The sequence below is a fragment of the Anopheles merus genome, chromosome 3R (genome assembly GCF_017562075.2).
Source record: "Anopheles merus strain MAF chromosome 3R, AmerM5.1, whole genome shotgun sequence".
NCBI classification, from domain to species: domain Eukaryota; kingdom Metazoa; phylum Arthropoda; class Insecta; order Diptera; family Culicidae; genus Anopheles; species Anopheles merus.
This window is the reverse complement of record NC_054084.1, coordinates 6147596-6166259: the sequence shown is the minus strand read 5'-3', so window position 1 is coordinate 6166259 and position 18664 is coordinate 6147596. Positions and strand designations below refer to the sequence as shown.

The 18664-nt window shown below is 51.2% G+C and overlaps 4 protein-coding genes across 11 annotated transcripts in view; 2 read left to right on the top strand and 2 right to left on the bottom strand.

Annotated features, from left to right (window-relative positions):
• The window catches only part of LOC121597444 (mucin-5AC), a 59806-nt gene extending 48000 nt beyond the window's left edge, over positions 1 to 11806 (top strand). For all 8 annotated transcript variants that reach the window (XM_041923204.1, XM_041923208.1, XM_041923206.1 and 5 more), the window contains 6 exons: positions 141 to 272; positions 342 to 1177; positions 1243 to 1459; positions 1522 to 1944; positions 2005 to 2179; positions 11058 to 11806. In XM_041923204.1, coding sequence (XP_041779138.1) covers positions 141 to 272; positions 342 to 1177; positions 1243 to 1459; positions 1522 to 1944; positions 2005 to 2179; positions 11058 to 11082 — 1808 coding nt within the window. In that variant the 3' untranslated portion in view covers positions 11083 to 11806. The remainder of the gene's footprint in view (positions 1 to 140; positions 273 to 341; positions 1178 to 1242; positions 1460 to 1521; positions 1945 to 2004; positions 2180 to 11057) is intronic.
• LOC121597445 (carotenoid isomerooxygenase) lies at positions 3992 to 7429 on the bottom strand. The gene is made up of 4 exons (XM_041923211.1): positions 6533 to 7429; positions 6059 to 6393; positions 5835 to 5981; positions 3992 to 5767 (listed from the first exon to the last, which is right to left on the bottom strand). Exons 1-4 carry the CDS (start codon positions 6962 to 6964, stop codon positions 4399 to 4401), a joined length of 2283 nt encoding a protein of 760 aa, XP_041779145.1. The 5' UTR covers positions 6965 to 7429; the 3' UTR covers positions 3992 to 4398.
• LOC121597452 (argininosuccinate lyase) lies at positions 11680 to 14469 on the bottom strand. Its single transcript, XM_041923218.1, has 2 exons — positions 12583 to 14469; positions 11680 to 12463 (listed from the first exon to the last, which is right to left on the bottom strand). The coding sequence occupies exons 1-2, from the start codon at positions 13744 to 13746 to the stop codon at positions 12185 to 12187; spliced, it is 1443 nt and encodes a 480-aa protein (XP_041779152.1). The 5' UTR covers positions 13747 to 14469; the 3' UTR covers positions 11680 to 12184.
• A 2289-nt stretch (positions 14470 to 16758) lies between these two features.
• On the top strand, positions 16759 to 18587 carry LOC121597450. The gene is made up of 3 exons (XM_041923215.1): positions 16759 to 16867; positions 16966 to 18228; positions 18301 to 18587. Exons 1-3 carry the CDS (start codon positions 16823 to 16825, stop codon positions 18496 to 18498), a joined length of 1506 nt encoding a protein of 501 aa, XP_041779149.1. The 5' UTR covers positions 16759 to 16822; the 3' UTR covers positions 18499 to 18587.
• Positions 18588 to 18664: the final 77 nt, after the last annotated feature.

Here is an 18664-nt window from a genome sequence, read left to right as displayed (position 1 = left end):
GCTAATTGGGCTATACACAGTCTCCTGTGCCCCTGACTGATCCGATACTAATCTGAAGCAGCAGGCTTGAAAAGACGATTGCTAACATGGTAGGAGCTAGCAAATGATGAGCTTGCTTTACTCTCTTCTATATGTTGCAGAGTTTGATGTTGTGAAACCCTCGGCCCTGATCAGCCGCCAGCCGGCCAAACCTTCCGCTGTGATGTCGATTGAGCTGAAGAGCCCAACGCCCGTCAAGAAACTGCCGCCAGCTTCTCACACCTCTAGTCCAGGTAGGGGAGTCGCCTTTACTATGCCGTTGGTGTGCGGCTTTACTATAATTCGTGCGTCTTCTTTCTCAGATACCTCTACGACAAAGATAACAACGACACTGAACGATGAATCGACGGCTGCTAGCACGCAGCAGCAATCACCGAAGTTCCGACGTTACATTCCGACCACGGCCACCAGCGCCACCACGCCCGGTGCCGTGCGTAACGAGGAACGCGCCTCGCTCCGGCTGTCGTCCGGTGCGCGGCAACTGCGCGAGAATGAACTGTCATTTTTCGGCGTCAACCCGAACAAGCAGCAGTCGTCCAGCCCGGCGGGCCCAACCGGCAAACCGCCAACGACTTCGACGACGACCCCGAACTCACCCTTTCAGCGATCGGCCACACTAACGTCCTCCTTTATTAGACGCTCTGGCACCACGACATCGTCGACCACGACTACGTCGTCTGGCGATAGTGCCACATCCAAGACGTCCCTTTGGCAGCTAACCAACGATAAACCGGATCTGTTACGCCACGGTCAGCAAGCAGCTGCAGCAGTAGAACAACCGAAGAGTCAGGCTGTAGCAGCTCCACGACCAGCTGTGGTACGCACTGGATCTTCCTCCGTTGCTACCAGCAACAGTGTGAGCGTAAACAGCAGCAGTAGCAGTGTGACAACGTCCACACTTTCATCGGCCGATGGTAGTCCCCACTACGAGAACTTGTCCCACTTTGCCCTGAAACCGAAGGCAGCACAGCGCTCCGTGGGTTCTTCTCCGTCGGCTGGAGAGTTGTTGGTGCAGCAGCAAACGGCCAAGGTTGCAGAGAGCGAGAAACCGGCTGCAGCATACGACCGGAAGAAGGATTTGGAGCGGGATGAACGAATCTTGGAGGAGCTTACCCGTGCCGCGGATGAGATATTGAATGTAAGTGAAAGGGTGGAAGAAAATGAACCAAGATGCTGAAATTGAATTACCTTGCCGTCTTGTAGGTTGTGAACAACATGTCGAACGGTGAAAGTATGGAGAGCATTCTGAGTGAGCTGAACGACGGTGAGGGACATCATCGACGACTCTCAACCGGTGGTTGTACGCTTGGCACTATCCGCGAATGCTCAACGACGAACAAGATCATGAAGTCACGGGGCGTTCAAGTTTCCAAAAACATTGACGACAGCCTCAAGCGTCACCAACAGCGACAATCGAGATGTGAGTAGGCTCTTCTAGAGGAATATTGGAAAATAAATTAATGATCTTCGTCCGCTTTGCAGTGTCATCAGCATCTTCGAACGAAAGCATCGGACGCCGACCGGAGGGAAACTTTACGCGCAGTGTCTCGCTACGCGGTCCCTCGACTGCATCCACGACCGCCGGTGATAGTCTTTCCAGTCGCTCCGGATCTAGCCGTCGAAGCCGCGCCCCAATGGCGACCGAAACCCGGCGTCTGGTGCGCATGTGCAGCAAGGAAAAGCTGCAATCAAACGCTAGCTCCTCGGAAGATCTTCCCAGCACTACTGCGGTAGAGCCACCGCGTAGACCTCGCCGGACGCGCTACCACTCGAAGGAAACGAAGGACCCGGAACGCACGAGTGGCACCAGCAACGGACACGGCACCAGAGTGAGCTCCTCCACCCGGTCCCATCGTAGCGAGCGATCGAGCGGATCAGTTCGAACTGTCAGCTCCAGGCATCAGGGTAGGTCTGAGGAGCATTGGGTCTGGAGATCTGATATTAACTTCTCCGGTATCTTCCCAGGACAAAGTGCAACTCCAGCCGGACACACTGCCCAGACAGCGGTAAGCGCAAGTGTGTCGAGCCACCATTCGCTACACTCCGCCTCGTGTCCATCGTCCCGCGGGCTCAAGTCATCGGCCACTAACGGGCACCACCAGCACCATCATTCGCAGCTGGCCTCCGCCACCACCACAACGTACGTATTGCAATCGTTCATGCTGGTGCCGCCGCCCCGGCGCAAACGACGCCAGCAGCTCCAGCAGCACCCGACCAAGGTGGCCAAGGTGGTGCGGCGCCAGTCGTCCCGCCTATCGCGCCACTCGCGGGAAGCAAAGCTGGCGAACCCGGTGCGCCGTCGCCGCCGCCGGCTTGAGCAGTGCATCTGTTCCTAAACAAAAACAAAAAAAAAAACACCCCGCGCAGCAAGCTTTTGACCATATGCGGCGGTTGGTCGCGCGTGTGCCTCGCTTATTTCATTTGGCCGCTGTTTGCGTATGCGTATGTGCTTGTGTGTGTATGTGTGTGTGTATTTGGAGTTAGGTGTGTACATAACAGTGCGCGCGCGGGCCGAACACTCGGCGATAGGTGAATTTGCATACTTTTGTCATATCTACCTTTTTTCCCCTTTCTTTTTTCTGTTGATCCTGGTGCGGATGGTAACTGCCTGCCTTATCTTACTGATTCGGAGCTAATTTCTTTCGGCTAATCTTTTGACGACGATCATTCGCTTTCGAAGATGTCTTTAACACTTAGGAACTAACCGCAGTGCTTTGAATGCTTAAGTTTGCTTTCCGTGAGGTCCTATCTTCAAGGTTTTGGGAATTAATTCCAATTTAATCTAGGTGTACATGCCTGAAGACTAAATAAGTCTTACTTACTGAAGAGGACCTCACACTATTCTGTGATCTTCAAGCTGTTACAGTGGGTTCAAGAACTCATCCATGTCCCAGACTCATATGCCCTCTATTGACGTGGATGATTTGAAGGGTGGTGTTGTTGTTGATGATGTAGACTTTTGGCAGGAAACATCAAACATCGAGCAAATAACTTTGCTATATTTGCTTGAAGACGATGTACTTATAACCGATCATTTACTGATCCTCATCAATACGTTATAACCTCCGCATCGTCATCAAGATTCGCTTTTCGCTGATTCGTGTGCCTTCTGCCATTACTCTTGATTGCGCAAACGCGCAGGGGCGCACGAGTCTCAACTTTAGCCACCCGCTCAGCCACCGCTCAGCGAACATCCGCGATCGAAGATCGCACCAGATGATCGTTGATAGCAAAATCCCCGTCCAACTACTTATCAGCCTGGCATGAATGCTCACCCTTCCAGAAGGGCTGATGGCGCATTGCAACACATGATCGTTCGTAGCCGGCCGGTTCCGAGAAAGTGAATCTGCGTTGAACCTATTCCAGCTGCAAAAAAGGGGTTATCGCCGCCCCGTTCTGGGCGGCGCCGTCTCAATCATCACACCTTCACACCGCTCTACCACTGCAACTACGGGGAAAGTTTACAAATTGATTCCGTACAGCCAGACAGACAGCTTGTATGTAGGAATACCCCCGAGCCACACACGGTTTATCGTTCGCAGAAGGTCAATTGTGCGGAACGGGACGCATTCGACGGTGCCGCACTGGTTTCGCATTAGAGCAGGAACGCAGTGAGAACGCATCTCAACGCACGTGCTGTGGCAGTGATCGCAACCGGGGCGGAGGACCGTTACAAAGGTTTCGCGGCCATGCGAACGCACTCACTTGACCGCGTGGGACCGGAACGAAAGCGTTAGATTCTAGAAGGACGCACTATCATCCCCACCTCGCGCTTATCGCAGGCGAGTGTGTGTGTGTGTGTGTATGTGTGTTTAGTGCATTGACAATGCGTTCTAATGCGTTCAGAGTCGGGGCGCCCGCCGTAGAGCAAGCGCGAAAAAAAGGGGAACGCACGACCTACAATTTTTGTTTTTACTTTCCCATGCGTACTCCCTGTTGTGTGCGGCAAGTTGTTACAAATTAAGCGAAAGCCGGATCGTAGACGCGTTTTTATTATTATTCAAAACATCAACATTTGATTATATTTATAGTTTGTTAACCGTTTGTGATAACAGTTGCAATAACAAATAACAGGTAGCACAGCGCTTTAGCACACACTCCTCCCGGAGTTTTGGGCAGCCCGGGAAACATGCCGTTTGGGGAGTGGGGGAAATGTGGCTCAACTAGCTTCCGCCTTCGATCGATCGTGTGGTGATTAATTAATAATATTCAGTTTCTTTCCTGTGATGCCGTAATACTTCTCAAACCGTTGGCTAATAATCTGCTATCGCTGCACTACACAGCCTATCTACAACAACTTGCGTATGCCTCTTTGGGGGAATCTTGCCATTTGGCTCATCATAGTGCCATGTTTGTCCATTAGTCTCCCTTGGTGGTGGTGGCCGTCGGCTGGAACCAACCGTGCAGACACTTTGGCACGGGACCGGGCGTCACAAACTCGCACCGGCCGAGCTCGGTGAAGCTCTTCGCATCGAGCACGAGCAGCCCGGCCCGGTTCTGTTCCTCGCGGCCCCACACCATGGCCGCCAGCACGACCCCATCGTCCTCGGACTGCGGGTCGGGCGCGGGCACAAAGATCGGCTCGCTCGGGTACACGTTCTCCTCGCACCAGGTCAGCTTGCTCTTCGTCACCACGTCCACCTTGATCAGTGTGCCCGGGTTGCTGGCGTCCACGTCCGAGCTGATGGCGTAGAAGTACCGGTACGGTCGGCCGAGATGGCGCTCGTAGTAGATGCGGGGCGTCTCGCAGCCCAAATCGCATAGCAGCTCCGGCTTGCAGAAGACCGTCCTGTTTGGCATCACGTACGCGGTCGCTTTCGAGTCTTCGATCTGCACCAGATTCTGCAGCACCAGCCCGCTGTCGGTGGAGTCGCCCGCCGAAAAGGAGCCCAAGTTTTGCCACATATCCGACCAGGAGGCGTCGGCGGGGGCTGCCGACCCTTTCGGGCCCGCGGCTGGACAGCCCTTCGCACGCTCCGTGCCGCAGTTGAGCGGCAGCACGAACCGCAACGGTCGGCCGCGGAACATCTTCGCGTAGTCCGGATTGTTCTGCATGTTGCGCATCGTGTCGACGTACATGCAGTTCAGCATGGCCGGATCCTTGTAGCAGCAGATGTCCAGCACGACGTGGCCCTCCCGCTCGTACTGGTTGATGATGTGCAGGTAGAAGAACGGTTCCGTGTGGAACGTGTGCCGCAGCTCGCCCGTATCCCGATCCAGCAGATAGATGTACGTCTGCTGGCTTTCGAACCACTTCAGGGCGGCCGCCATCGGCCGGTTCCGGATCTGGCTCACCACCATCGTCGGCACGGACACGCTGAGCGGCTGCTCCACAATCACGAAGTAGTTCTCCGTGATGCCGAACGTGTGCATGTACCCCGGGTGGAACTTCCAGCGTGCCGGGACCGAGGCGACAATGCGCGCATTCTCAAACATTCCCGGCCCGTGGGGGAAGCAGATGATGGTGTAGGCCGGGCCTGTTTTAGTGATCGAGCAGCCCAAATTGTACACCGTCCCGTCGGACATGACGTGCGGATGGGAGGTGTGGTTGACGATACCGACGTAGTCGGACACATTCAGCTTCGCCTCCGTGTCGAGCGTTTCCGGATCGATCCGGTGGATGATGGGGCTTTCGGTGAACGCGAAAAACTCGTCCCCGAACGGGTAGATCGAGATCATCGCGTTGTCCGAGTTGTTGACGCCCGGTTTGTTGAACACGGCTGCAATTCTACAACGAAGAACAGGGAGGATCATTGCGCTATAAAGGGTGGGTGGATCGCTTGCAAGGTACTCACTTTTGGAAGATCGTTTGACACGGATCGGGTACGGCACTGGTCCCGAACTCAGTCACCACGATGCGTCGTGCTGCGTTGTTCTTCTTGTACGCGTCCGACTTTAGGAATCGACACTGGTACGTGATCTTCCCATTATCAATGTTGAACCTGCAAAGGTGTAGAGGACACAAACGGGGAGTGAAAATTCTCTCTTTCTCTCTGGATGTCATCTATTCCCAACTCACCTGTGCAGCAGTGCCGAACTATCGAACAGGTGGTTAAACATCATGTCGCCCACCTTCAGACTGCCGGGGCCGTTGCGCAGCAGACTCCCATTTAACCACTCGGGGACCGTGCCCTGCACCTTGCCCTCGATCGGTTCCACGATCTCCTGCTCGCAGGAACGCAACCACACGTTCACGTCACAGTTCGGGTACATGTCGTCCTTCGGCTGGGTGGTGTCCTTCGCTGCTTTCGTTGGCTCCGTTGCCGGCTCTTCGTCCACTTCCAGTTCGGCCTCGGAATCGACCACGCTCGACACTTCCGAGACGCTTGTTTCGGTCGCAGCCTCTTGCTCGAGCTTGATATTAAGATAGAACAGAACCGATGGATAAGATTTTTGAGACATTGTAATACACACCGACACACACATGAAGAACACAAATAGGACACACACACACAGAGACACATAAACACAAAAGCACACGGTGGTGGCCCACCTGGGAGAAGACGATCTGCTGGTTTTTGTCGCTCAGCGCGTAAATCACATTGCTGGACGTGGGCATCGGGTTCCAGGTGAAGACGGGCGTCGCCCGCCCACTCAGCTCGAACTTGGTCGCCTCCGTCGGCAGATGGGGCAGGGACCATTTGCGGGGCTTCGGGTGCTCCTCCCCGCCCGCCTCACCGCCGGTGTGCCGGTGCTCTTCCTGCTCCTCCGTTGCGTCCGTTGCGTCCGGTGGTACGGGCGTGGCCGCCAGGCTGCAGCTACGCGTCGAACACACGGACGATGGGCCGGAGTGGGGCGTAAAGCGCCCATTGATCTGCAGGAAGCCAATGTTGAGCAGCTGCTTGGCCGGCTCGAACGGGCTCGGGCAGGGCGACTCCTCGGGAAAGTTGGTTTCCTCGCAAAAGTCTTCCACGGTAACGTCCATCGCGAACGGTGACGGTAACGGAGCGTAAAGCGGTGGGGACTTTCAAGGCACGGTTTGCAGCTCACGGCCAGCAGACACGGCTACAATGACACACTGATGGGTACGTTTCGCGCGATAGAAGGTTTTTATACTTCCGGGTATTCGGGATGGACCCGTTTTTTGTTGTATTTTTTTGGGCGGCCAATTCTATCGGGACCACCGTTACAGGCGGTTAGTGGACTGGTTCTGAGTTTGGCGTGCAGTTTTGGGTACTCCCGGGGGAGCACTTGTGGTGGCCATCTGACCGACATGCGCCGTACGTGGAACGGTTCGTCGTCACACGTCTTGCAGTTGTTTGGCTTCCTGCAAACGGTGTGTATGCGTGTGCGTGTGTCTTTGTGTTTGTTCTGGTTTCTTCCTGCTCGAGGACGACTTTTGCAATTAAATTAATCAAGACGACGCAATTCATCACTTTCCCATCCCACCGATTGCGTCACACCTTGTCCCAAATTCCCCGTTGAAGGCCGGAGCGAGGTGGAGGTCACATTAGTGTACCACAAACTTACCTGGCTAGGAGGAAGAGTTGCCCTGGTCAGTCGCAGAGCACAGTGAGTGTTGTCCGGTCGTTGGCCACAGTCGGTTTGTTGGCCACAGTCCCTCGCTCCGGGCGATGGCGACCACAATCCGGGATGTAAGCGCAAACCGTGCTCTGTGTATGTCGTGGGGTGCCGTTAATTCACACCAATCACAGTTCATTGCGGGTTCACGCCGTTGAAGGGCACGGTCAAACACACACACACACACACACACGCGCGCATCCACGGGGTCGGTTCGAGTGCGTGTGTGCACTTGACCTTGCACGGTAGTTGCGGGACGCAGGTCAGATCACATCCGGTTTAGTGGTCCGAAAACAGTAAAGGGTTACAATGGCCGAATGGCCTGGAGAAGGGCTACCGTAGGGAGCTAGCAACCGGAGCAAGTGGCAAAGTTCACGGTACTGACCCGGGGGGAGAGAGTTCGGCAGACTGAACTGCCAATCGCTGGATGGCGATGGTGGTTTGCCCTTGCCGGTGCATTAGCGACCGCTGTAAGCGGCTTTAGGTAAAGAGCGCGTAACTTCGTAAGCGTTAGAGCGTACTGTTTTTGTACTAATATACATTTATACGTTTCATCGTTCCTTTCAGATGAGTTTTAGCAGACCATTTTACTGCTCCGCGAAAAGTGAAACAGACCTTTTTATTTTGGTGTTCTTATATTACAATTATTACGGTTTTAAGCAACCGTAAAATTTGCTCCCCCTGGATACGATCTTACGTGTTGCGAACGGGTTTGTGCTCCGTCTTAAGTGGTTTTTCCATTTATAGCAGCCAGCAACTAGTCTACTGTGATGTGTGGTTGCTTTGTAACCGATCGATAACTCAAAAAAAAAATAAAGACAGGTGTCTGGTTACAGTTCTAGGTGACATAATCTTCGGAAGGTCAGGAGGAACCTTTGCCATGTACTTGAGAATGCCAAATACCTAGAACGGGGTAATATTTTAAGTACCAACTCCAGCTCAAACCAGTTCCGCCTCTGTTCCCGGCTTCTAGTTGTCTCGCAGTATTTTGTCATTATTTAACAGTCTGGTGACATAGTGTATCATATCCTGTTTCTATTCTTATATTGTCCATCTTCTTCTTCTTCTTCTTCTTGTTTGGCCGACCATTGTCTATTGAAGACCATTCTCGGTCAAGGCCATGAGGTACGGGTCTGCCAATGGGGCCCTTCACGATTCTAGTCAGTTTTTTGTATGGAGTTTGACAGTTGGAGGCTGAAATCATGTAAACACTCCATACAAAACCACACACAAAACACACAATTTTCAGTTTGGATTATTCTAGCCTCAAAGCTAGAATTAGATTCGAGTACCTGCTCGAAAACACGGGTTTGTTTACATTTATCCCAAGGTGCATTAAAGAGATCTGGTGATGGAATCCAGATTCAAAGTGCATGTAGTCCAGGTGGTCTCATAGCATGTTTTATAACCAAATTTGAATATCACTTTTTGACAGGATGGGTGAAAACTTTTGTTCAAACAAGCTTTCTTGAGGCTTGCCGAATACTCAAAACACGCTTAAAATCTTCATTCAGAAGCAGAAGCGATAAAAATCAGTCTTCTAAATTCATACACCTTGGGATAAGCCCACATGTATATTATACTCACTTAGATAGCTGCTCGAAAACTGCTATACAATGCAAACAGCTGACGGGCTGAAATTTCAGCCTACGAACTTACAATGGAAAGGGCCCCAATAATGTACTTTGCTATTAGTGACGTTATTGATTACCAATACCAGGATAGTCAATCCTACACATGATTTGAGCCTATAAAGGGCAGTTGATGATTGTAACATGGGACCGGTTGCAGAGCTACCCGGATTATCCTACTGCAAATATAAATTCCAATCAAAGTCCACACACTACTACAGATTGGTCTGTACCGTAGATTTCGATCAACCATTATTGCATAGAGAGTGGGCTATCTACCTTTATACCCCAACCTGACGTATCGAAGAGAGCTGACGCTAACCAAAAGAGTCTTTAATAGGTAATTCTCCCCGGAACGATTGTTCGATGGCCAATCTTTCCCCTTCCACCGTCCAAACAAGATTCGCCAATAGTTTTGCGTTTCCATGACACGATTCTTCCGTGGATTCGAAAATGGTGATTTTATGAGTTGTTTTTACCGTATGGAAATTACCTTTAAACCCTTTAAATGAGTGTTCAGAGATCCCAAAAATAAGTTTGAATACCAAAATACACAGTTTTCTTCGCACCTGTCAAATGATTACAAGCAAAGATTCGTGCCATCCAGCCTGCGGTAGATGGCAACAATTGCACGAATAAGATTCACCTAACTCTGCTTGATTTTCCGTTGCCATGGGAAACGGTGATTTTGACAGAAGTTTTCAAGCAGAAATCGTTCCGTCGAAACGCGGCTGAATGTCTGCTATCATCCCCAGGCATTGGGGATATCCCCATTGTACTCCTCCAACTCGTACAACAAACAGTCACGAACGACACGACCATATTGATTAACGATTGAAGGAATGGGTTAGATTATTTAGCAAAAATGGGTGTTTCCTGCCCTTCTAGAAATAAGTGTTTCTAGAATGGTCGGCCCAGACCTCAAACCTTCTAGAATTTGTATGGCATTAAGCGTCCATCTTCAGTAGGTCAGTGATTTTTTTTTGTTATGCCCAATTGGTAACGCCTCAACACTATCATTCCGGCCTTGATTTGCTTCCGTGAGTTGTTGGCAGCCCTTCTAGCGAGTTCTTGAAGTGTCTTTGTCGTTTGAACGGTAGAAGCAGGCTTCAAGCTGCTTCATTTTCCCTTTTTCCACTGGGGGAGATGTGCGTCAACTTAGTTTAGAAAACAGAAAACAATCACATTACACCATAATCAATCGGTGCAATCTATCACAATCTTTCATCTCACTTACCTATCGCGCACCCTGTTTAACGACTTTCACTACTAGACTATTGCAACGTTTACGTTTTATTATTACTGCACGTCAAACCGAACAGCATACGGGCAATGAGTTGCCAGTGACTTTGCGATTGTAAAACCGGATTGGTTGATGAATTTGAATTGTGGGAATCAAGGAATCCGCTAAACAAAGGGGAAAACTGGTCGAAACTGCACCGATCCGACTCGAATTCCCAGAACACACACACACACACACCCGGGGACTCGGGGCTAGGAGAGGAGAACGCAGGGGATATGCGGAAATGGTGTTGCTGATCGATCGATCGTCGATTAATGACGCTGCCGCTGATCGCTGATGATAACGGCCCAAACTAACCAGCTCTAACTGGCCCGGTTCGGTTGCAGCGGACAATAGTTTAAAAGCCGGCAACACACATAGGCGTGCCGTGCCTCGAAACTCGAAACCATAACAATAGTTTGGCGCGCTTTTCCACACTATCACGCTTGCTCATCATCATCCCCGTCATCAAAATGTGCATGGTCGCGCTATTTGCTATGTTGAAACAGTACAAACAAACAAACAAAAAAAGGATCATTCTACAATTTGTGTTTTTTTTATTGTTTCTTTCCCCCCTCTTTCAGAACGTCCAAAAAACATCACCGATAAGAGACGAACCCACACACACACATCGGATGACGCGTAGGAAAGTTCCCAACCATGCATGCACTGATCGCGGGATCTTCCCTATTCTTTTGGGGACGAAACAGATTCTTGGAGCATCGGCAAACAACGGCTAATGATGATGATGATGATGATGATGATGGCACGCCTTCATGTTGTGCTGGTGCAAGCGGACCAGCTCCAAAAACTGACCCCCCACGGGACGATGTAACGGCCGACGTTGATAAGCGACCAAGAAAGAGCCCGATGATGATGTTGTGTCTTACTGGTGGTCACACGCTGCTGCACTGGTACCCGAGCAGGCCCCGTACGTACGCTCCAGTTAGCAGTTACGGCGATAGGGGCTGGCCGCGGTGCCTGAAAATAGAAAAGAAAGAGAGAGAGAGAGAGCGCGCTTCTGCTGGCAACAAGCGCGTACGCTTGTGATGATGTATGATGTATGAACCAATTTCAACAAAACAAAAGATTGACTAACCAGCAATCGTGGATCGTGGCGAGCGTGTCCAAAAGCACCGACAATTCGACAGCGACGAGCGCATAAGACGAAGAAGAAAGAACGAAGCAAACAAACGGCATGTGACGTTAATGTTACGAAAACGAAAGATTTATTATTGCCCTTTTCATTGTAGTGTTTTTTTTTTTTTACTTTCCTTTCTTGCGAACACACTTAGTGCATAAGGTCCGACATGTGCTCTCACTAACATTAACACAAACAACGGAGTAAGGTAGCTGCTCCTTCCTGCCGAATGGGGGGGGAGTAGTTCGCGTTTGACAAACGATCAAGATATCAAGAGCAAACTGTAGCAACACACTTGCATGCGTTTCGAGAGGATCGCGCACTGTCGTCAGGGGGCAATCCTGTGATCACAATGTAATATTTGGTAGCCTACTACAATTACTACTACACTGCTACTACTACTACTACTACTACTGCTACTACTACTACTTGCGTAAATATACATACATACATATCTAAAGAGAGAGAGAGAGTGCGTTATATCGACTCGTTTTACTGACTACGGGTTGGGGGGGTTTTCTGGCGAAAGAAACGTTCGGGGTTCGTCGTCTGCTTCGATGGACTCACTAATTAGCTCGGTACGTGTCCCTCCACGAACGCACGCAGCACCCGGATCTGTTCCTGCACCGACAGGCGCGATGTACCGCCAACCACCGTGTACTGCTCCACGCTGTTCTCGTAGTTCCAGATGCGGCTGATCGTTTCGTCAAAGTGTGGACTAATTTCCTGCAGATCCTCCAGCGTCAGCTTGTTAATGGGGATCTTTACCTTTTCCGAGTGGGCGACTACCTCGCCGGAGATGTGGTGTGCCTCCCGGAAGGGAATGCCACGCCGCACCAGATAGTAGGCCTGTTTTCAAACAGAGAGAAGCGAGAGAGAGCGAGAGAGATAGAGAGAGCGAGGATGCCCGGTTAGCAGTTGTTTTGAGAAAAAAAGGTAGAGTGCGCTCCCCTTTCCGTCCTACTTACCATATCGGTCGCGAGCATCTCGTACCCGAGCGAGCTGAGACAACGATCCTCGTCCACCCGCATCGTCTGAATGATGCCACCGATCAGCACCAGACACATCTGCATCTGGTCGTACACCGCGAACATGCCGCTCTTGTCGCACTGCAGATCCTTATTGTACGTGGACGGCAGCCCCTTGAGCGTCATCAGGATGGCACAGTGCTGCCCAAACACCGGGCCAGTAATGCCGCGGATCAGCTCCAAGCTGTCCGGGTTGCGCTTCTGCGGCATCAAGCTGCTGCCCGTCGTGTACTCCTCCGACAGCTCGATAAAGTTGTACTCCTTGGTCGCGTACAGGATCAGATCCTCCGCCAGCCGGCTCATGTGGACGGCGACCAGCGTGCAGAGGAAGTTAAACTCCACCACAAAGTCCCGATCGCTCACCACGTTCATGCTGTTCGGGGACACGCCGTCGAAGCCGAGATCGGCCGCCAGCTTGTGGCGGTTGATGTTGAACGGATTGCCGGCTAGCGCCCCGCTGCCCAGCGGCAGCACGTTCATCCGGCGCCCGAACTCATCGAACCGGTCGAAATCTTCCTTGAAGTAGAACGCGTAGCTCAGCAACCAGTGGCTGAAGCGGACCGGCTGGGCCCGCTGCATGTGCGTGTAGCCCGGCATCAGCACGTCGATGTGCCGGTCGGCCACCTCGTTGATGGCGCCGACCAGCTCCACCAGCAGGCGCTGCAGGTCGGCGATCGCATTGCGCATCCACAGCTTCATGTCCACCACGACCTGCTCGTTGCGGCTGCGGCCCGTGTGCAGCTTGCCCGCGATCTGCGGCCCAATGATCTCGAACAGCCGGCGCTCGTTCACCGTGTGGACGTCTTCGTCGCGCGGCAGCAGCTTGATCGTGCCCTTGCTCCACTCGTCCCGTATCGCGTCCAGCCCGTACACGATCACCTTAAACTCGCTCTGCGTCAGCAGGCCCGCCTCGGCCAGACTCTTCGCGTACGCGATCGACCCGTCGATGTCCTCCGAGTAGAGCCGCTTGTCGACGGTGAGCGAGTTGTTCACCTTCGACAGGACGTGGTCGGTTGCTTTGGAGTAGCGGCCGCCCCACAGCTTGAACGGCGTTGGCAGCTGCTGCTCGCCGGCCGACACGATGCGATTATTGCGATTACTCATTCTGTGTGACAGAGACACGCGCGACGTTTTGCGATTTTACGTTTTGCACTTCACGAAGTTGCGGGAACCGATTTGCACCGTTTTCACTCCCAGGCCGGGGTACAGCACAGTGCCACTGAGCTTCTAAAACGTTGGTGTGCTTGCGAGCGCCCTTAAATACCCGCCCGTGGTCCAGTGGGGCCCCTGGCGTGGGGACCGTTCGCTGATTACGTGCCTACAGGGGTCAGCCTGCCGAACGTGCGGGTTATCATCAGCCAGCCAGTCAGCCACAGGCTCCGGGGATCCGGCTGCGGCACCCAGGGGGCTGTGTGCGCCCGAACAGATGGCATCGTTGCGGGACTTCGGGCGTGTAGCGACTTTGAACTTGAACGAATCAGCGCAGTTGCGATGACTTTCCACCCGCCCGTTCGAGGGGCTGCTGGCAAAACTATGTGACATTTTTTCTTCCTTCTGCTTCTTCTCCTCCACACACTCATACTTCCGACGTTGTGCACGGTCCCCAAAGCGGTGTGTGCTATTGCGCCGCCAGTGCGCGACAGTTCGTTGTCCTGTTCTGTGCCTGTAGGCTTACTAAGTGTGTGTCTCTCCTACGATTGGGCTATTTCCGTCCCATTCTCGGTAGACAAAGCGGGTCACCTTTATCAGCTTCTTCTTGCCAATGCACGCTTCCCCTTCCCACGACCAGCGTTAATGTACGTCGCAAAAATAGATCAACGATTTGTTTTGTTAATTTCCGTTCTTTGCTTCAACATGGTTGTGTAGCAGGCCCCCGGTCACGCCGTTGGTTGTCATGGAGATGTCAGCAAACCAAAACCACCCGCCGTGTGACGGGGTGCGAGATAAGCTGAAAATGAAGGGAGAGAGAGAGAGATAGCATTAGTTTCATAATTCACCGGAGAAGAGATGGCGTAATATACGCATCATCGGGGCAGGACTTGCCAGCGGCTTATTACGCTGAACGTGTCGTGCGCGTCTGGATTTGCGCATGGTTTGCGAGTGGTTTGCGAGTGTTTAGTTAACTGGAGCATTCAAACTGTTTCAACAAGCACCTACCCAACTTCACAGAACCCGAACCACTTTCGGGAAACGGACGCCCTCGATGTATGGCGTGAGACTACGAAGCTGACACATCATGGCATACTTTGTGCAACATTATCGCACGTTTCCCTGGTTTTGAACACTCTATGTTTGCCATTGCCCTTTCGCTCGAAGTGTCACCTTTGGGATGGATCCTAGCATCTTTAATCCTGTGTCCAATATATTTATGAACTTCCATTCGAAAACTTCATCTCAGAGAACCTAGACAGCCAAACAGTGCTTAGAGAATATTCGCTTTAGGACATTCCTCTTAAAAAGGCTATCAGCAGTCCAATGTCGAAGAACCGGAACAGTTGGTTTTTGTATCCGGAATCTATTGCCAGTCGCTCAGTCAGCATAGTCGCTAATAGTGTAACTGCAAAGTTCTCAATCACAACAGAGTAGCAGACGGCGCTACTCTAGTAACACGGATATATACATATTTAGCTAACAACTGGACCCCCGGCTCCACCCTGCAGAGAGAGTTATTCAAAGCAACGGCTACCGACGATCAAAAATCCCAACGGGATTGATAAGGTTTATTAAGAAGCTATCAATATGCCGCCCAGTCATGGAAAGATGATGGTACGGCAGTTCCGCCCAAGTGTACGATCGACGTTAACATACTCAGCAAGACGTGTAGTTGTCACGTTCTCTTTCCGAGGCTCGTAAAACGCGACTAAATTCGTATCGGGAACGGTACCCCTTCCACAGTCCAGCATCTAACTGAAACCCAGAGTTTTGCATTTGCACAAGTGTTGAAAAGGCAGCTTTGCCGGTGTTGTCGGCGTAGAGACTATTGCTGTACATGTATGTACATTACACGCTGCATGTATGATAAGCGATGGGGTTTCGTTCTCTAAAATTGATGTTATACTATTATGTGGGTCAGTGTATAATGTCCCAACGTTAGATCTCTGCACACCTTTGCTCAAACAAATCTTTTATGTATTTATGTACAACAAAATGTTTTAATTTGGGTTTGATTTTTTATAGTAAAACGAAATCATAACAACATAAAGTTGTGTAATTACGTCCTCTCTGGATGTATACCAAAGATGTAATGGATCTCTAATATGTAAAAAAAAAACCCAAACATCCCAAAGTTTTAGAAGCAAAGGCAAGAGTTACTTTGATTTGGGCGGGTTTGTAGATTTGTAGATATTTAACCAAACCAGAATGACCGTATTTATGTGGCATAACGTTCTCAGTTTGCCATTCGATCGCAGTTAGCCATACTTTCCAATTGGCTTAGCTGGCACGACTGTAAAAACATTCTCGTCGTGGGTTCAAGTCTAGCATGGGCCGTAGCCCCGTACCAAGGACTAACTATCCGGCGCCATTGTTCTGATTTAGTTCTCGAAAGCCTATATAGGCCGGCATGTCCACGGAGAACGTTACGCCAAGTAGTAGAAGAATAAGAAGCCAATTACTAACAATTTTCGTAGATAATGTTTGAGACATGTAGACAAGGTGCTATATAAATATATCTTTTAATATGCTTTACCTCCAAATAATTTTACCGGTCCAAAGAACCATAAAACATTGTTCGTTCGTTTACCCTACAACTACCCTGCCACTCTTCATCCATTTGCAGTGTGTGAGGTTTTTTTTCTTCGTCTTCTTCTATGTAATGGTGGAGAAACAGACGCATCTACCACTACACCGAAGATGCCGACGAAAAACTGGCAATATGAGACGGTCCCAAAATTGAACGAGAATCTGCACACCCCGTTCCAGCGGTATGGTTCATGTTTGATCAGGTGATCCACAAGATATCTGTAGCGGGCGACCCCTGTTATTTCCATTGCCTTCCATCATCCTCACCATCGAGTAGATTCGCATGAAGGTCTAAAATGTTGAGTTTGCCCCAGGATATGCTTGGCACCCCCGCCCCCTCCAGCACAGCTGAATCTGCACAGTACCAGGCGTGTGGGATGGACTATAAATGGACCAGGCCATGATCGAGATCGATCAAACGTAGCAGCAAATCTGCAACATGAGGGCGTTCTGCTTTGCTTTGACGATTCTCTGCGCCGTCCAGGTAGGCTACCACTGGCCGACCACTGGGTCTGCGGTGATATACTCGCACACACTCACAGCCACTCACAAGCATCTTCCTTCCAACGCGTCTCTTTTCAGAGCATTCTGGCGTACCCGCGGCCAGACTTTGCCATCAATGGGATAGTGTATGGCTCGGCTACGGTGAAAACAGGTGCGACCGGACTCAGCGCGGACATCGCAGACGCTGGTAAAGGAACCGTGAATCTCACCTCCGGATACACAGTGCTGTCGAATCTCAGCACCTCTCTGCAGTTCATCGGTGATGAGATCGTCCGAGTCGCTGCCCCCCTGGCCTCGCAACTGACCAATCTGTCCACTGATAATACTAATCAGATCGACGCAGTGTACGGTGCTATTAATGCCTCAATTCTTCAATTCGACACATTGATTAGTGAAGGATTGAACAGCACGATCACCGATATCAACAACACAGCGGGTACGGGCTACATTGTGAAGCAGTTTGCCGATGCGTTCAAGAACACGAAACTGACACTGGCCGAGCTGATTAAGGCAGTCGATCAACTTAGATCGGATGTGGGTAAGGCCAGGAAAGCAGCAGGTTCAACCAACCCCATACCGTCTGCCATCATTCGGGCGAACATTCCGGCCAAAACTGTCAACAACGTGATCACAGCGATCCGCAACTTGCGTGCTCGCGTTCCGCTCATCACGTACGTCATCGACAGCTCGCTGGATAACCTGCTTTTGGTGGATCTGTTCATTATCGCGTTGCAGAAGGAAGTGGTGGATGGTGCCGGTAGATATCCAGTGTCGTACCAAGCATTCCAATCGAACCTTGGCGTGGAATCAACCAGCGTCAATACGCTGTTCCTCGGCGGTTACGGTGCAAATGTCTCCACGATCATTTCCAGCATCAACACTGATCTGCAAAATAACACAGCGTACACCTCGGGTCTGCAAACGAACATCAATAGCTTGGCTAGCGCTTACGAGTCGATCGACACAGAAGCTGGCAAGATTGCCACTGCATTTAACAATTACTCAACGAACGTACCGAACCTGATCGGCAACCTCTCGAACGAGCTCGCCACCAGCCTGTGCAATCCGCTTAAAATGGTTTCCAAGGTGCAGATTGCCAACGCTGGCTATTCGGACTTCTGCTTCAGCAAGTACTCGCCGCGTGTGTTCTCGCAAGTTCAGCTCACCATCGACGCGTTCGACGTGTGCTTCGAGAAGGAGTTGGCCCGCCTGATGAACCTTTCGCCGGTGGTCCAGCGCATTGCCACCCAGATTTCCTACAACACTGCCGATCTTCTCAGCAACCTGAATGTGTGCCTCGCCATCGTCAACCCGACTGCCGAGGGTGCATGCTTCACGACGGTAAGTTGCAGAAGCTGTTCTATCACAATGCGCCTGAAATCCGCTCAACCAAACTGACCCAATTCGTTTCAGATCGCTCCGTACTATGCAGTGCTAGCCGCGAAAGTCACAGCCCATACAACGACGGCCATCAATCTGGTGGATTCTGAAACCAAGGCCAGCTACAACCGTCTCGGTGCCTGTCTCTACTCATCGCTCTCAGTGACGACCGCGAGTGCGACAGACATTTCTAATGAGGCTGCGAGCTGTCTGGATGTCGGACCTCAATGATAGCATTTCTTCCCTAAACACTACACTCTAAACATACAATACGATGGTTCAATCAGTGCAAATATAGTTGAAAGGTAACGTGCGCCCAACCAATTGCCTCGACGCGTTTCGATACGGATGACATGTGACTAGTAACAGATTCTAAGGTAGAATGGTCATGTCGTTG

Coding starts and splice junctions, on each gene's coding strand:
- LOC121597445 (XM_041923211.1), bottom strand. CDS start 6,964: ATGGACGTTACCGTGGAAGACTTTTGCGAGGAAACCAACTTTCCCGAG. Junction 5,982..6,058: donor AGTTCGGCACTGCTGCACAG/GTGAGTTGGGAA, acceptor ACACCTTTGCAG/GTTCAACATTGATAATGGGA. Junction 5,768..5,834: donor TGTCAAACGATCTTCCAAAA/GTGAGTACCTTG, acceptor TCTTCGTTGTAG/AATTGCAGCCGTGTTCAACA.
- LOC121597452 (XM_041923218.1), bottom strand. CDS start 13,746: ATGAGTAATCGCAATAATCGCATCGTGTCGGCCGGCGAGCAGCAGCTG. Junction 12,464..12,582: donor AGATGCTCGCGACCGATATG/GTAAGTAGGACG, acceptor GTTTGAAAACAG/GCCTACTATCTGGTGCGGCG.
- LOC121597450 (XM_041923215.1), top strand. CDS start 16,823: ATGAGGGCGTTCTGCTTTGCTTTGACGATTCTCTGCGCCGTCCAG. Junction 16,868..16,965: donor CGATTCTCTGCGCCGTCCAG/GTAGGCTACCAC, acceptor GTCTCTTTTCAG/AGCATTCTGGCGTACCCGCG. Junction 18,229..18,300: donor AGGGTGCATGCTTCACGACG/GTAAGTTGCAGA, acceptor AATTCGTTTCAG/ATCGCTCCGTACTATGCAGT.